This window comes from Camelus bactrianus, chromosome 17 (assembly GCF_048773025.1).
Source record: "Camelus bactrianus isolate YW-2024 breed Bactrian camel chromosome 17, ASM4877302v1, whole genome shotgun sequence".
Taxonomy (NCBI): Eukaryota; Metazoa; Chordata; class Mammalia; order Artiodactyla; family Camelidae; genus Camelus; species Camelus bactrianus.
In genome coordinates this window covers 951,753-968,346 of record NC_133555.1, presented here as the reverse complement: position 1 = coordinate 968,346, position 16,594 = coordinate 951,753, and the positions used below count along the sequence as shown (strand labels likewise).

At 61.8% G+C, this 16,594-nt stretch overlaps 2 protein-coding genes across 6 annotated transcripts in view; both read right to left on the bottom strand.

The window, feature by feature from the left end:
- Nucleotides 1–48: 48 nt before the first annotated feature.
- ABTB1 (ankyrin repeat and BTB domain containing 1) lies at nt 49–7,391 on the bottom strand. Of its 3 annotated transcripts, none has more exons than XM_074344184.1 (12): nt 7,243–7,391; nt 6,105–6,479; nt 5,973–6,028; nt 3,585–3,729; nt 3,307–3,466; nt 3,171–3,216; nt 2,831–2,926; nt 2,628–2,746; nt 2,364–2,459; nt 2,101–2,268; nt 1,180–1,380; nt 49–391 (listed from the first exon to the last, which is right to left on the bottom strand). In XM_074344184.1, the coding sequence occupies exons 1-12, from the start codon at nt 7,296–7,298 to the stop codon at nt 350–352; spliced, it is 1,560 nt and encodes a 519-aa protein (XP_074200285.1). In that variant the 5' UTR covers nt 7,299–7,391; the 3' UTR covers nt 49–349. The 3 variants fall into 3 exon arrangements, with proteins under 3 accessions (XP_074200285.1, XP_074200284.1, XP_074200286.1); XM_074344183.1 differs by lacking the exon at nt 49–391 and adding an exon at nt 653–1,106 and having other exon boundaries at nt 7,243–7,390; XM_074344185.1 differs by lacking the exon at nt 49–391 and adding an exon at nt 653–1,106 and having other exon boundaries at nt 6,105–6,167; nt 7,243–7,375.
- An 80-nt stretch (nt 7,392–7,471) lies between these two features.
- PODXL2 (podocalyxin like 2) overlaps nt 7,472–16,594 on the bottom strand; it is a 36,522-nt gene continuing 27,399 nt past the window's right edge. For 2 of the 3 annotated variants that reach the window (XM_074344178.1, XM_074344176.1), the window contains exons 4-8: nt 16,224–16,298; nt 10,995–11,151; nt 10,484–10,545; nt 8,313–8,492; nt 7,472–7,902 (exon numbers count right to left, since the gene is read on the bottom strand). In XM_074344178.1, coding sequence (XP_074200279.1) covers nt 7,615–7,902; nt 8,313–8,492; nt 10,484–10,545; nt 10,995–11,151; nt 16,224–16,298 — 762 coding nt within the window. In that variant the 3' untranslated portion in view covers nt 7,472–7,614. The remainder of the gene's footprint in view (nt 7,903–8,312; nt 8,493–10,483; nt 10,546–10,994; nt 11,152–16,223; nt 16,299–16,594) is intronic. The other variant, XM_074344177.1, reaches the window with a different exon arrangement.

Here is a 16,594-nt window from a genome sequence, read left to right as displayed (position 1 = left end):
GCACAAAAATTAAGGGAGCACCAGAAAATCCTAGTACTCAAAATAAGCAATATTTTAATGTAATATTTTATTTTAAAATCAAAATTAGTGATGAACCAAATACTGACATTTCAAATAGGATTACTGGTCAGCCTTTGGCTCCAGTCCCCCAGGACTCAGCAGAGCAGTCACCTGCCCTGCGGTCATGCCCTCTCCCTCGGGGTGAGGCAACAAGGTGCCCCTACACTGGTTTACCTACAAGCTGTTTCGCTTCTGTTGTTCTGTTGGCTGGTCTGTTTCTCCAAACGTGAAAAGTGTGGGGATGTTGATGATGATTCCCAGTAAAAGATATGGGAATATTTTTTTTTCTTCACTCAACGGTGTTTAGAGGCTGGCGTGAGGGAGGTGGGCCCTGCGCTGAGGGAAGACAGTGGCCAGTGGAGGGAGCCAGGCCTGGCGAGGCCCACTGGACTTGGCGCCCTGGGGCTGGGCTGGTCGGGGCCTCCCCCAACCGGCCCTGCAGTCAGGACGTGCAGGCAGCTCTGAGGTCACAGCCGCCACAGCCAGGGAGCAGCATTAGCAGCACTGACGGCACAGAGACCCACCCTCGGGCCCCGGGCCCCAACCCCCAAGCTTCCCCGGACCCTGGCCCTGTGCCCGGGACACAGGCTCCCACAGTGAATTCAAGCTTTATTGCCACACACTCTCGCGCTCCCTGCTGGCTGCTCTACACAAGGAGAAGCCAGCTCCGCCAGGGAGACCAGCCACTGCAGGACGGCGGGGAGGGGCGGGGGGGCCCTTAGAGACCCCCCCCCCAGGTTTCCCTGAGTGGTGCCCAGCCCCATGGCCTTAGGGCTGGTTTGTGCTGGGGGAGGGCCTCATCCCAGCGACCCCCGTACACAGACAAGCACACGTGCAGGTCAGCAGTCCAGGCCGATGGCCACCAGCAGGTGCTCCAGTGCCTGCAGCCGCTGCTGCGCCTGCTCCGTGGCACTGCGGGTCTGCACCGCGCTGCCCACATGGAAGCGGATGTCATCCACCAGCGGGATGGAGTCCGTCTCCTGCCGGGCCGCCACGGCTGCGGCCTCCTCCCTCACGGCCTCCACGAAGTCCTCCTGCTCCACCAGCTGAGGACAGGCTGGCTCAGGGCACGCCCGCCCCGGTGCCCCCTCCGCCCTGCCGCCGGGGGTCCGCACCCACCTTCTCGATGACCTTGGCCATGTACTCGGTGCACTGGTCCTCCAGGCGCGCCAGGCGGAACAGCTTGGCCACGCGCCACACGCCCACCACGCTGTCCTCATCCAGCAGCTGGGCCAGGCTGCGGCCACACAGCTGCTTCAGGCCCGGCAACAGGTACATGTCGGCCACAGCCAGCACGTCGTAGGCCGCCTCCGGCAGCAGCTGCAAGGAAGGTGGCGATCGGGATGATGGCCATGGAGTAAGGGGCTCGCGTCACAGGTCAGCTCGGTCCCTGAGCCCCGCAGCCAGAGCCTGTGCTCCCCAGCCTGCCTCCCGCGGGCGGGAGACGCAGGTGTGCAGCTGCCCCTGCTCAGGGCAGAGGAAACCGCTGCATGTCTTCCTCCGGGGGCCTGGCGGCCCCCGCACAGCAGACCTGGACAGCTGGTGGTATCTGCCACCACCCCTAGGGGAGTGCACGTGCTGACCCCACCCTGGGGTGCCAGGATGACAAGGCAGACGGGACAACCTGGGTCTCAGCAAGCCGCCTGCCCAGGGCACTCACCTCAGGTTCCTCAGTCACCGTGTCCTGGGGTCTGTCACAGTGACCCGCACGCCGGCAGTGTGTACCTGCTGCCCCCTTGCCCTGTGGTGGTGGCCTTGGGCCGCCTGAGGCTGGAGCTCCCCACTGTTGTGGGGATTCAGGGTGACTATCCCCACCCACCTTCTGGCTGGAGAACTTGGGGACCCCAGGTGGCTACACCGTGTCCCCAAGTACCACATGCTATGGTCATGACACTCCTGCTCTGGAACCTACCAAGGCCCCTCCAAGTCCAAACAGGCCCACACTCCCTTCCCAGCCCCACGGAGTCAGTCCAGACCCTGACGCTCCCGCTCAGCCCTGCGGCGACCGGCCTGCATCCCTCCCCTCAATCCCGCCTGCACCTCCGTGTGGTCGCTGTAGACGTAGTACAGCACGTGGGTGAAGACTTCGGCTGAGACGCCCTGCAGGGTGACGGCCGGGAGACCGCCTGAGGCCTCCGGCTCCTGGCTCTCTTGGAAGTGGTCCTCCAGCAGGGCCCGGAAGTAGTCGCTGCGGCTGCAGAAGAAGGCCTAGGGGAGGCCGGGCTCAGGCTGGGCTTGTGCCCCGAGGAGCTGGCTCAGGGCTCGAGGCAGGGGTGGGGGTCTGGGGGGAGAAAACTTGGCACCTTGTGACACAGGAAGCTGTAGCCGTCCACTCGGAAGCAGATGTCGGGAAAGCTGTTGAGGCCGTTGCAAGGGAAGGGTAGCTCCCCGAGGTCACCCTGGGGACGGAGGGAGGTGCCATCAGCACAGGTGGGAGAAGGGAGGGCGGCCGCTGCCCCACACGGAGATTTAGACGCAGGCAGGCAGCTCAGAAGAGGGAAGTGACAGGCTGTAGGTTTACCCCACAAACGCCCCTGCCCACGGCCTCTGTCTGGCAGGGCGCATACCCGGAGCTCAGGGGGCAGGGCGCAGTCAGCCAGCAGGGCCAGGTCCTCCCGCAACCGGGGGTCTGCTGGGGGGGGCTCGACGGTCAGCACCTTCACACACGGGCCTGGCTTGGAAGCCACTGCGGAGGGGAGAGTGCAGCTTCAGGGAGCCGGGGAGGCCCCGCCCATCCCCGTCCGAGGCCCGGACTGACGCACAGACTCACACTTGGCCTCCAGGTCGCCGAGCAGGTCCCACAGCCGGCACTGCTTGGCCAGGCGCTCGCAGTCGCTGATGTGTTCCACGCCGACGTCCAGGCGGCCTGGGCACGGGGGCAGTGTGGGATGGGGGCTTGGGGTCTGCGGGGCCCTCACCTGCCCCCAGGCAAGTCCCCAGGAGGCGGTCCCCCTGCCCAGCAAGCGGGCCGGCCCCAGGCCGCGGGGAGGGGCTTGGTCTGAGATGGGAGACTGCTGGTGAGGCAGAGCCCCAGGGACAAGAACCCGGAGGAAGGGGGGCCTGAGACCACCTCTGGGTGTGCTGCACCCCGACCCTGGCCCGGCGCTCACCTGTGTACAGGTACTGCAGCAGGGCCCCAAAGGCCACGGGGTTGACCTGCAGGCAGAGACAGCCAGGGACGGGGTCAGGGCAGCCACCCCACACAAGCCCCAGCAGACCGCTGCCCCTGCCCCGGGAGGGGCGCACCAGGGGGTGTCTGAGGACCACGACGCTCTTGCCCTTCCATTTGGTGTCCAGCATGTTGGCGAAGTAGGTGCTGCGAGCGCCCAGGATGCAGCGATGGGCCTGGAAGGACCTCCCGTGCACCGAGAAGACCACGTCACTGTGGAGGCCCTGCTCCAGGAGCCTGGGGGGAGGGGGTGCTCAGCTCTGCACCCCCACGTCTCACTCCAGCCCCCATCCCGTCCAGAAGGGAGCCCTGAAGCCCCCCACAGACCCGCGGGGCAGGGCTGCCTCCGTCTCACCGCAGCAGGAAGCTGGAGTAGGGATCCCGCCGCCTGCAGGAAGCTGGCACCTGCTTGTAATCGCGCAGCGCCCGGCGGATGGCGTCGCTCAGTGCCCCGTAGAGGCAGCGCTCCCCATCAAAGGTGTTGGCCTCGCAGCGGGCTCCTGGGGACAGCAGGGCTCACCAGTCAGCAGGGCCATGGGGCTGCCCCTGCAGCTAGGGGCAGGGGGGCAGAGAGGAATCCTCATCTCCCCTCCTCCCCACACGCGGGGCCCACAGGCCCTGGAGACCCCTTCCCAAATTACCCTGGGCCCACTCTGACCCCAGCACCCTCCCTGCCAGGCCCAGGCACACAAGCATAGCCACGTCCACACACACCACAGACTGCACAGACAGAAGGCTTGGAGGTGGCCCTGCTCCGTGCGCTGGTGCAGAGGCTGCACCCTAAACAGGCAGATGGGTCCCTGTCCTCACTGAACTGAGGTCCCACGGGCAGAAAGACAAGTTAGCAGATGATGTCAAGTGCTCTGAAGAAAAAGCAAAATGAAGGGTGACGGTGTTGGCAGCTGCCACAGGAGGTCACTGTGGCCGTGACAAAGGGCAAAGGCCTGAACTAAGAGGGGAAGGTTCATCTCAGAGTCACAAGGAGGGCTGAACATTCGCAAGTCAACCTGACCCACCACATCAACGAGAAAGGCCCAACCACATGAGCATCTCAACAGATGAAGAAAAAGCATTTGATGAATTTCAGCATCCATTCATGATAAAAACTCACCAAAATCAGTACAGAGAGAACATAGCACAGTAAAAGCTAGTTATGACAAACCCACAGCCAACATAATACTCAATGGTGAAAAATTGAAAGCCTTCACACCACACAGAGAAATAAACTCAGAATGGCTTAAAGACCTGAACATAAGACAAGACGCCATACACCTCCTAGAAAAGCCGTGAGCAAAACATTCTCTCACATAAATCATAGCAGTGTTCTCCTAGGGCAGTCTACCCAGGCAATATAAGTAGAAGCACAAGTGAACAAATGGGACCTAACTACACTTACAGGCTTTTGCACAGCAAAGGAAACCATGGACAAGACGAAAAGACAGTCTACCAAATAGGAGAAAATATTTGCAAAAGATATGACTGGCAAGGGCTTAATTTCCAAAATACACAGACAGCTCATACTACTCAATAGAAAAAAAACAACCTAATCAAAAAATGGGCAGGAGACTAAACAAACATTTTTCCAGTGAAGACATACAAGTGGCCAAGAGGCACGTGAAAAAATGCTCAGTATCACTAATTACCAGAGAAACGCAAATCCAAACTACAATGAGGTATCACCTCACTCCAGTCAGAATGGCCATCATTAAAAAGTCCACAAACGATAAATGCTGGAGAGGGCGTGGAGAAAAAGGAACCCTCCTACACTGCTGGTGGGAATGTAGTTCGGTGCCACCACTATGGGAAACTATGGAGATTCCTTTAAAAAAAAATTAACAGATTTACCATATGATCCAGCAGTCCCACTCCTGGGCATATATCTGGAGGGAACGCTAATTTGAAAAGACACCTGCACCCCAATGTTCACAGCAGCACGATTTACAACAGCCAAGACATGGAAGAGACCTAAATGTCCATCAACAGACGACTGAATAAAGAAATTGTGGTACATTTATACAATGGAATATTACTCAGCCATAAAAAGGAATAAGATAATGCCACTTGCAGCAACATGGATGAACCTAGAGATCATCATTCTAAGTGAAGTCAGAAAAAGAAAAATAACACATGATATCACTTATATGTGGAACCTAAAATATGGTACAAATGAACTTATTTACAAAACAGAAGCAGACTCAGACATAGAAAACAAACTTACGGTTACTAGTGGGGAAGGAAGGTGGGTGGAGGGATAAATTGGGAGTTTGGGACTAGCAGATCTGCACAACTAGATATAAGATAAACAACAAGGTCCTACTGTAGAGCACAGGGAACTGTATTCAATAGCTTGCAATAGCCTATAATGAGAAAGAATATATACATGTATGTGTAACTAAGTCACTATGCTGTACACAAGGAACTAACAGTGTAAATCAACTACACTTCGATTAAAAAAAAAGATCTGGGAAAGGGCCGTCTTAGCAGGAGGAGGGGCACGTGCAAAGGCCCCGAGAAGGAGCAAGCTTGGCAGTGCAGCACCAAGGAGGTGGCACGTGAGGGGCCGGGGGTGCGGGTCATGACGTGCGCCCAGGAAGGCATGTTCCGGTTCTACGGGAGTCGCAGCGGAGAGATGATGCCTGGCCCGCGTGGCCGCGCAGAGGGAGGTTCCGAAAGAAGGGGAGCAGCACTTGCTGAGGGGTCCGGGTGAAGCAGGCCCCCGCCCGCCCCGCCCCGCCACACTCACCGTTGGCCAGCAGGTAGCGCACCAGCTCCTCGTGTCCACAGAGGCAGGCGTAGTACCTGAGGGGGAGGCAGGGACGGGGCTGTCAGGCCTGCAGGCCCTCCGCCGCCCAGACCACCCGCCGCCGGCACTCACAAGGGGGTGCTGTCCCACTTGTCCCGCACGTTCACCTCCACGTCTCGCTGCTCCAGCAGGTACCTGGGCGGGGAGGTCAGAGCCCAGGTCAGGACGGTTCCCGATCTGGAGGAGACCTGCAGAAGGGGAAGGGGCAGCCTCCCCCAGGTGAGGGCAGATGATCGTGGACCAGAGTAGGAAAGGCACTGAGGCAAAGGGACCAGCACGGACGGGGTGTGGAAATGGGGACTCCCGGGCGTCAGAGAACAGGCCCCAGGGCCGGAGAGGCTGAGAATCTGGGCTGAAGGCGTTTGGGAGAGGGGAGGGCGCCTCTGGCTGCTGGTGGTGGCAGGTTGGCCTCCCGGTTGGGGGAGGGAGGGAGGGCATCTTGGTAGCCTGGAAAGGAGAAGTGGACAAACTAGAAGGTGGAAGTCAGGAGACGCAATAACCACAGGATGTGTGAGGGGGTTCACCGAGGATGGTGGGGAGCAGGCTGGTGGGGGGATGCCCAGGTCGGATGGCAGTGCTCCGAGAAGTACTGCGCTTTGGGGGCTCTCAACCCCCAGGTGGCACCCAGGGCTGGGGAGGGGCACGGGGCAGCGTGGGGGTCAGGAGGGCTGGGACTAGCCCAGGGGAGGTCGGAAGTGGGGGGTGGGACCCGGGATTGGGGGAGAAAGGACCAAAGAAGACAGGTGTCTCATAATCCCAACGGGCAGCCCCTCCCTCCGCACCCGGCCCTCAGCGACGCGACTCCAGAGCCCGATTTGCTTCAGCTGCGTTTAGGGGATTCCGAATCTCCAAGAACCAGAGACAGATTCTGGGCCCGAGGCGTTCCCAGCGCTGGGTCCACAGCGCAGCAGAGGAGCCGCGTCCGGAAACCCCAGGCCCGCCCCCCAGGATCTGGTCTCCGGGCCCTTCTCTTCGCCCTTCCTCCTCCTCCGGGCGTCCGCGTCGCAGTCCTCCCCTCCAGGACCCCCAGGAGCAGCCACGCCAGCACCTGCCTCCGCGCCCCGCTCCGAGGGCGGCTGCGACCGGGGCGGCCCTGCTTTGGCGCCGGGACCCTGCGGGCGGGGGTCTGCGGCGGGGCCGCCCGGGTCTCCCCCGAGCCCCGCGCTTCGAGGCGGCCCACCCGCACCCTCCCGGCGTCGCGGGTCCTCACCGCACTCGGCCCACGTCCCCTTTCCTGCAGCTGGAGAACAGGTCACAGGTATCCATGGCGCGGACACTCGGAGCCCGGCCGGGCGTCCTCGGCGGCGGCGCAGCCCCGGCCGGATATAAATACGCGCGCCCCGCCCCGCCCCGCCCGGCCGCCCCGCAGCGGCGCCTGGCGCCCGGAGGACCGACAGGCCGCTCCCGGCCGCACAAAGAACGAGTCGCGCAGGCGGACGCGCGGGGCCCGGCGAGCTCTCCGGGCGGCTTTAATGGGGTCCCGGGGCCGGCCCCTCGGGGCGTCGGGGGTCGGGGTGGCGGGGAGGGCGAGAGGTGTAGAGTCGGGAGAAGCGGGGGACCCGCGACGAGGGCGGCGTGCCCCTCACAGGTGCGTGTCCTCCTCGAACACGTCCGAGTCCTCGGGGTCGCGCTTGCCCCCCATGAGCGCGCTCCAGCCCCCCGGGCCGTTGACGGCGCCACCGCCGTTCAAGCTGGGCTGCTTCTCCTGCATCTCCGACTGGCTGTCGCTGGCCACGTCCAGCGTGGGGTTGTCGTGGCAGCCGTTCTCCACGAAGCGCAGCTCCTCGCCGTGCGACTGCGGCGGGAGGGGCCGCTGGGCGAGCGCGCCGGGCCGGCCCGACCGCAGCGCTCCCGGATCCTGCCCCGCACCCTGCACCGACGGCAGCCCTTCATTCTGGCCCCACAGCTCAACTTCTTCAAACGACCCCTGATCCTCTGCACCAAACAGCCCTGTGGCCTCTGGGACACCACCTGTCCCTCCCAGCGCCACCCACCCCCTTAGAAAGAGACTCCGGACCGCAGGACACCTGTGCCTGCCCTGCCTTCGAGGGGGGCTGCCACGCTGCGAGAGCCTCCCTTGACCCCGGGGCCCGGCCGGTAAGGAGCCCAGATGAGCCCAGGCCAGCCTGCCGCAGGCGGGTAGGGCCGGTGTCCCACGCCCCGCACCTACCGTGAGGCTGGCGCCCACAGGCTGTGGACCAGCGCTTCACCCACAGCACGCCCCCGACCCCGCACACCGCGTCTCAGACGCTGAGCGCGCGCCCCCGCGGACCCGCTCACCACGTGCTTCAGCTTGGGCAGCCGGCGCTGCCAGCAGTTATAGAGCAGGCCCAGCACGATGATGACGACGCAGACGGCGCCGATGACCACCAGCACCACGAACAGCGTCCCGTAGTCGCTGCGCACCTGGGTGGCCCGGGCCTGGCAGCTGCTGGTGGTGGAGTAGTTCTGGATGCCGATCTGGGGGTGGGAGGGGCCCACTTCCTGAGCTGAGGTCCGAGGGTGCCGGGGCTCCCCACAGGGCCTTGGGTTTGGAGCTCAGGGACAGGGAACAGGCCTGAAGAGGAGCTGGCACCAGCCCGACTCCAGAAGGAGTCAGAAGCCTGGCCCCGGGCCTCCTCGAGGACCCTGCCCAACCCCATCATCCCGTCTGAGGGCAGCTCCATTCCCAGCCTCCCTCGCATTCCCCGCTCTGGGGCTCTGCCCCACCCCCAGGCCCTGCTGGGCAGATGTGTAGCCCTGACCCCCCTACTGAGGCTGGTCCCGTGCCAGCAGTCACAATCCAAACTCTCCCCATCAGTCTGAAGACAGGCAAGGGCAGCTGTGAGCCTCTCTCCACAGGCGGGGCCGCCCCGCTGCCCTCCCTCTCCCCCAAGTCTCCCCCCACAAGTCTACCCCCTGGAGTGCTCACTGATGTCATTCAGCGGCCCGGCACCCCTCCCACACTCAGGCCATCTTGAGTGGCCAGCCTTCTCTGGCTAAGTGGCTGCTCTGCCCCTAAGGGCTGGGCAGACGCTCTCTCCAGTCAGCGTCTCGGGCAGAGGGGCACAGGGAAGGTGGGGTGCCTTCACCAGACCTCAGGTGTGGGGTGATGGTGCTCCTGGTGCACAGACCTGGGAGCCCCCCTTTCTAAGGCCAGGTGTTAGTTCTTCCCTCTGTGAACCACCTGTGTATTTCCAGTGCTCTTCTCCATTCACTTAGTTACCAGGGGTTGGGTTTTGGCGCTGGGTTCACCCACCGATGCACATGCTAAGCCTGCCCAGCAGGAGGCCTGCAGACCCCGAGTGCCTTTTGGCCAAGTCAGTCTGAGTGACATGTCCAGGGACGCCAGAACACGCAGGGGTGCACAAAGACCAGAGGGTCATAAAAAAGGTCAAGCCCAAGTTTCCACCAGCCCCCCGCAGCGTGCATGAACCCCAAACCTGACAACCGGAACGGCCCCCACCGGCCACCTGGGTGGAGTGGACACGCGTCACAGCGAGCCTAGGTGCCCGCATCACCCCCACCCGGTCCAAAGCCCAGCTGTGCCGTCTGGGGCGAGTCACCCCTGCCCTGGGCTTCAGCCCCCACCTCAAATGCAGCCCCACCAGCACTCAGCAGGGCAGGGGCTGCCAAGTGGGAGAACACAGTGCAGCCTGGCTCTGAGCACTCAGTATGCTTATCAAAAACCCCAAACCACTATGCAGGCCCCCTCCCCGCCTTGCTGGGACAAGATAAGGAGGCAGGGCGCACAGTCACCGTGCCTCAGCTCTGCTGTCAAACACCACCACCCGGACCTCGCGAACCCAGGGGATGGATGACGGGTCACTGGAGTCCATGAGGGTGCAAGGAGGCTGGGGGACACGGCGGCTGTCCTCAACAAGGGACGGGGGAGTGTGGCTCAGCGGCAAGTGTGCTTAGCATCCACGAGGTCCTGCCTGTGTTCAATCCCTAGCACCTCCGTTAAAAAAAAATTTGTAAAAAGAATTAATTTTTTAAAAAAAGGTAGAGGAGAACTGAAGTTTCTCCCCTTCAAGGAAGGTAGCTGTGGAGGAGAGGCTGGCCAGCCTGTCTCCTCAGCCCAGGTCCCCGGGCCAGCCGGCAGACTGCCTGGGTAACTCCCACCCACCAGGGGCCCTGAGTGGGCCAAGCCCCAGCGGGGAGGGCCTGGTGACACTTTCTCTTGTGGTTTTGGAAACGCTTTCCCCGCCCACCAGGCTTCGGCACCACCCTTGGCCAGATGCGGTGCTTCTCCACTGCTGACCCAGCGTCCTCTCCCGACCACCCCCACCTCCAAGGCCCGGTCTGCGCCTGGCTGCGGAGCAACGACGTGTCCCCGGGAGCCGTGCCTCACAGACCTGGAGACGGGAGCTGCCCAGAGCCGGAGCCTGCCTGCGCCTTCAAGCCGCGCCCGAGCGGCAGGCCTGTCGCTGCCCCAGAGCTCTGGGTGCGGGGTCTCCCTGTGCTCTTACCTCCACCAGGCTCCTGCGGATGTCACCCAGCATGGAAAGGACGTCTTGAGTGGGCACCACCCCTGGGGAGACACCACCGTCAGCACAGCCTCAGGCTCCTGACCCGCGGACCCTCCGCCTGAGCTCCTGGGCCCCGCTGCTCGGCCCCTGTGCGCTCGCAGACCGCGCTCCCGCCACTTGACTTAGGAGAGAGGATGCAGCAGGAGCCCACTATGTCACCCAGGCCACTAGTTGACCCGTGCAGCACCAGGCGGCCGCTCCCCTGCCGCAGCCCCTCCCTGCCACACACCAAACTCAGGCCTCTCGTTCCCTCCTGGTCTAGTGTCTGCCCCCCTCCTCCAGAACCTGAGCTTGTGGGGACTCCTGAACCCCGAACTACAGCGTCCCACCAGCACTCATCCTGCCATCTCGAGGTCCGTGACCGAGAGCCCTGCGGGCACCTGCCTGTGGCTTGAGGGGTACCTTTCCCCGCACCCCTCAGAAGCTGCTGGATGAGCGCTGCCCCACTCACCCTGCTCGCCCACCAAGGTCATCAGAAGGTGCTGCTCCTTCTCACTGGGCTTGCTCAGGGAGATGTGCCAGTCCCCGTGGCGGCCACTGCCGTGGCGGGGCAGCACCTCCTCCACCAGGGCCAGGAGCTGCAGTCCCCGGTGCTGCCGGAACACCTCCTACAAGGGCGGAGGGAGAGCCCCACTCGGTGAGGGGCGGCGCCCGCCGACCTCTGCCCCGAGGCCGAGCCCCCACTCCCACCTGGGAACTTCCCTGGGAGCTCTGGGGACTGAGGAGAGGCCGTGAGCTCAGCCTTCAGGGGAGCTGGGGACACCAAGGTCCAAGTCCCTTTGTTCCCAGCAGGTGTCCAGGGCTCCTCCTGCCTCGGCCTCTCCCCGTGAGGCGGGCACAGGGATGCTCACAGGTGAGCTGGGGTGCAGGTGCACCCACCTGTGAGGACAAGGCCAGGAAGTGCGCGTGGCACGTGGAGGACATGGCGCCTGAGTGTCCACGTGTGTGGTGGGAGGGATGCGTGTGGGGGGGACACAGAGAGTGCCCCGCAATACGGCCACCAAACAGGAAGAGGCAGGAGGTAGCTCACCTCCGCCTGTCACTGGAGAGACGCAGTCCATGGCTGGGGGGGTCAAGAGAGAGATCTGAGCACTCTCGCGGTGGTGGGGCGACCAGGGAACTAGCAGAGAAGGCTAAGATGGTAAAGCCCCCGAAGCAGGGCCGGAGCAGGACAGGGATGCAAGGAGGCTCGCTTCTCACCTGGCATCTTCTGGCGCTTAGACTGTCTTCCCTTTCTACCTCGGTAATTACGTGATTTAAAACCAAAGACCAGGGGCTGGCACTGGACAGGAACTCAGCGCAGGGCCGGAGCCCAGGACCGTGCCTCTGGCTCACAGCCCACCACTGTCCCTGCCTGGCACGTCTGGGAAGAGACCCTCCTCTGGCCTGGTGATGCCCTGCCCCCGAGCCCCGGTCTGTCTCCCCGGCAGTCAGCGCCCCGCTCCCACCTCCCACGCTCCCAGCCGCTCAGCACTGTCTCTCCAGCGCCCGGCCAGAGGGGTGCCTCGTGAGGCCCAGGCATATCCCAGGCCACTCCTGTGGGATCCCCGAAACTCCTGGTCTCCTTTCTGCTGGAGCCCAGGCCGATGAGCACGCCGTCCCACCCCCAGTGATGGAGGCTCCTCGTTACCGCAGTGAGTGCCAGGCACGGGCTCTCACCAGCTCTGGCACCACCGGCCCGTGAGAAAGCCAGCCCTGCTCTGCGCCTGGGTGGAGGTGGCACCGGGAGACGGCCAAGCAGCTCGGGGAGCCCCAGCTCCTGAATCGTGCCCGTGCCCGTGTGTGCGCCAGGGAGGCCCCTGGCCCGAGCAGGGAGCCAGCACGTGCCCCAGGGGCCCCAGTGCTCGTAAAAGAAACCGCCCCGACCCCTGCGCACCGTGCCATCTCTGGGTCCAGATGTCTGCCTGGCTTAAGCCCCCAGACCCACGTCAGTTTCGGGAGGGTTGAGGGCTGTCTACTTCACACGCGTACTGTGCAGCCGGGAACTGAGAGCCAGGGGCCTGAGGGAAAAGCCCTGGCTCTGGAACCCATCAGATCAATCTGGTTTCAGATCTCGGTTCCACCATTTATCAGCTCTGCGGCCTGCACCTCTCTGAGCCTCAATCTCTCCTCTGAAAAGGTGGGCGCTGGTCCTGACACCATGAGCACACTGGAGAATTAAAAAGCAGTACTTCAAGTGCAGGTGCTGGGAGGCCGGACATCCCGGCGGACAGGAGAGCAGGCCTGCGCTGGCGGCCCACCGCGCAGCACAGGCGTCCTGGGTGCGTTTCTGACCTGAAGCTCTCAGGAGCAGCACACACAGCCCCTGGAGGAGGCAGACACCTCTGAAGTGGACCCCAAACCACTAACCATGAAGGAAAATACTGGTAAGGTAGACTATTGTGCGATCAAGGTTAAAAAGTTAAGAACTTCCATTCACCAGAGGGGACCACATTGAGAGAGAGAAAAGGCAGCCCACAGAGAAGAAGGTGTTTATGGTTACATCCTTGACACAGGTCTCACGCCAGGACGTGGAAATGACTCACAGACCATCAGTCTGAAAAAGTCAGAAACCCAGCAGATAAACGGGCAAAAGACGTGACCCGGTACGTCACAGACAGCAGGAGACCCCACCAGCCAGAACACACGCGAGGGGCCGCTCGCCTTCCCTCACCAACAGGGAGACACAAACGCAACCCACACCCCCTGCAGAACGGCTGCGATGAAGAGCCGGGCGGCGGGCGGCAGGGGCGCACAGCCGCTCTGGGAAGTTGCTGGAGAGGCTCGACCGCGGTGAGGTGTGCCTACACTGTGACCCACAGGGCCACCCGCCAGAGGACACGTGCACCAACACCCACAGCAGCAGATTCACAGTGGCCAGGACTGGAAGCTCCCAGGGGCCCACTGACCGGTGAGCGGGTACAGGACGAGAGCGAACACCTCGGCCGCAGGCAGCAATACAGGCGAACTTGAAAACGGTGCCAAAGGGCAAAAAGCCAGACACAGGATGCCACAGCCCGAAGGAACCCATGGCCGTGGAGTCCGGAAGTGTGCCAAATGAAGGAATGCTCACAAGTCAGCAGAGTGGCTCCCCTGAGGAGGGGCCTGGGAGGGAGGCCGGGAAGTGCTTCTGGGGCTGCTGATCACGCTGTGTTCTGATGTGGGGGGCCCCGTGCGACAATCCACTAGGCTGTGCGCTTAGGCCTGTGCGCTCTCCTAAGTCACGAGGAATTTCCCTGAGCGTAGGATGCTCGTGGGTGTGAACTCTCTCCCCTCTGGCTCCTGGCCCAGGGACCTTCCCGCACCTCACACCCGCCAGCTCCCCTGCTGCTGTGTAGGCACCGTTTCCAAGGCCCTAAGGTTCCCCCAACTCCTCCAAGTGACTGCTGGTCACTTGCTGGGACGTGAAATGGTGCCACTGCTGCAGAAAACTGTATAGACCATTCCTCAGAAAACTAAAACTAAGATCACCGTGATTTAGCAATCCCACTCCGGGCACTGAAAGCAAGGTCTCGAAGACGTATCTGTACACGGGTTCACAGCAGCAAAAACGTGTCTATCAACAAATGAATGAACAAAATGTGCTCCATCCATACCAGGGAATGTTACCAGCCTTAAAAAATTAGGAAATTCTGACATGCTCCATCTGATATAAACCCTGGGGACATTATGCTAAGTGAAGTTAGCCAGTCACAGAGACAAACACTGCAGGGTCCCACTCACAGGCGGGACTCAGTGCAGTCAAAGCCACATGCACAAGGTAGAGGGTGGCTGGGGGGCGGGACGGAGGCTGTTTAACGGGCGCAGACTTTCAGTTTTGCGAGGTGAAAAAGTTCTGGAGATCTTTGTGAATGTACTTAAACACAACTGTACACTTAAAAATGATTAGGGTGATAAATTTTATGTTAGTTTTTTTTAACCACAATCAAAAAATCTTCCATAAAAATAATAATGACCAATCAGGCAGATGTCAAAAACTAAACGAGATTATCAAATAAGACAAGAACAGGGAAAGCAGAATGAAAGCGATTCAATGTCTATGTGCTGTTCGGGAGGCAAAGAGAGGGACACGCTTCAGGCTTCACTGCTCAAGCCCTCACACCAGAACGAGTGCCCGTGCTGCAGTCTCCAAGCACTGTGCTCCGAGGGCGGGCGGAGGCCCCGGGAGGAAGGCTGATTCCGCAGACGCGGCCGGGGCACGCAGGGAGAGCCCGGGCGAGCTTAGCACCAGGAAGCAGGGGGACCCCCGGGCACTAAGAGGTTGGTCCAAAGACTCAACTCAAAGAGGTCCTCACCGGCCGGAGACAGAGCTGCCACCAGGCGCACCGCCCGCTTCCCGGGCTACAAGGATCAAGCCCGCAGCCACTGTGGCCGCGGGGCTGCAGGGACAGTCTGGAAGGAGTCAGGGTGAGGCGACTCGAAACCTGCACCTAAGAAAGACCTTCGACAGCTCTGCCTTCTGCACTGGCCGCCCACAGAGACCACCAGGACCATTAACTGAGACACTGACCCTGCGGCGACCGCCTGCGCCCTTCCCCAGAACTCAGGTGCGTCCTGGCCCCGCCCCACCTCCTCGAGCAGCTCCTCGGAGCCACTGGAGGCGGCTCCCAGGCTACGCCCCAGAAAGATACTGGATAGACCACCCACGGCCCTTGCGTTGTGTGTTTTTCCCAGTCGACGGGGCGTCTGCACGTCAGTAGGATCGACAGCTGCCGTGGCTAGACCCGTCGGTTATGCTGAAGCCGGCCGTCCATCAGGGCACGAGGACCAAGACGACACCTCACCGGCCACTTCCGGGCAAACATGCGCACACACTTTCACTTTTCCCCCAAACACACTAAGCAAAAATAAAGCTTTTTTTCTAAGGTCTAAAACCACAAAGACACAACCAAAACAGAACAGCCCTGGAGACCAGAGCAGCAGCACGTGGGCACTGGAAGCGGGTGGGCGAGTGAGCGAGCCCCGAGGAGCCGAACCCTGAGCCCAAACGGGGAAGCTGGGGGGCAGGCGGACGTGCACCATCCAGCTCCCGAAACGCTCTGGGCAGCAGCATGGTTACCTTTGGAAGACAGGACGGAAGCGGTAGTAAGAACAGGAAAACCGTGGGAGCCCGTGTAAGACGCACTGGACCCCTAGTCCCTCCCTGCTGCACGGGGCAGTCTGCTCTCCAGAGGGGGTAAAACGGGGGTCTCTGGCCTCGAGACACCAGACACCCCGGTGGGACGGCCCACACCGCGCACAGGAGCAGTAAATGAATTCATCTCTGCACAAGGTTCTAACACAGACACAACCGTGTCCCCATCGGGCTCCCAGAACACCGGCAACAGCCCCATGTCCTCCCAGGAGGACAGAGCTCCTTTTTCAAAGACTCTAATCACCCAGGAGGAAGGAGCTAAGATCCTAACACTAGAAATTTTCAAACGAAATGGCCCAGCCAGACCACCCTTACGAGAAGCCAGTCAACCCCACCCCCAAGCTCACAGCCGCCGGCCAGCTCTTGACGGCCTTCCCCAGACGTGTGTGGGAAACTGAAGCCAAGACAAACACATGGCGAAAGCAACTCTTTAAAAAACAGCAGCGCACACACAGCAAACCATCCCTTGAAGTCAAAACGGAAAAGCGGCAAGAACAAAGAGCCCTTAGAGTTAAAAACACGAGAGCTCTCTGCTCCCGAGCCCCCTGCCCGCCGGGCCGCACTCACGCAGTCCACGTTCTCCGTCATGTTCAGGACAACGTAGTTCCTCCCGGCCAGGTTGCTCCAGTCTTTGCAGATCACCTGTGCAGAGACCAGAAGGGTGACAGTTCAGGGGCTTGTGGGGAGGCACCGGGGGGGGGGGTGTGTGTGGACGGAAGCCCCTCAAGGAGCGAGAAGGTGAACACCAGGTGCGGCTGCAACAGCCGGGGTAGGGGCCGCCTTTGCAGGGGGCACACCGGGACCCGCCCAGGCTCACAAGCCAGGCATCTCAAGGGGGTTGGCCAGGACAGCCCCGCAGGAGGTGGAGGCGAGTCGGAGGGCCCGGCTCGGGGGGCCGCCCAAGGGCCTTTGAAGGCAAACTTTGCCACCCTCTGGAG

Bases quoted from the DNA above. Each gene is read 5' to 3' on its own strand.
- ABTB1 (XM_074344183.1), bottom strand. From the start codon at position 7,298: ATGGATACCTGTGACCTGTTCTCCAGCTGCAGGAAAGGGGACGTGGGC. The intron at 3,467-3,584 runs GTGAGACGGAGG...CCCTCCCCCCAG, and splicing joins TACTCCAGCTTCCTGCTGCG to GCTCCTGGAGCAGGGCCTCC. The intron at 2,927-3,170 runs GTGAGCGCCGGG...CCCCGTGCCCAG, and splicing joins GCTGCAGTACCTGTACACAG to GCCGCCTGGACGTCGGCGTG.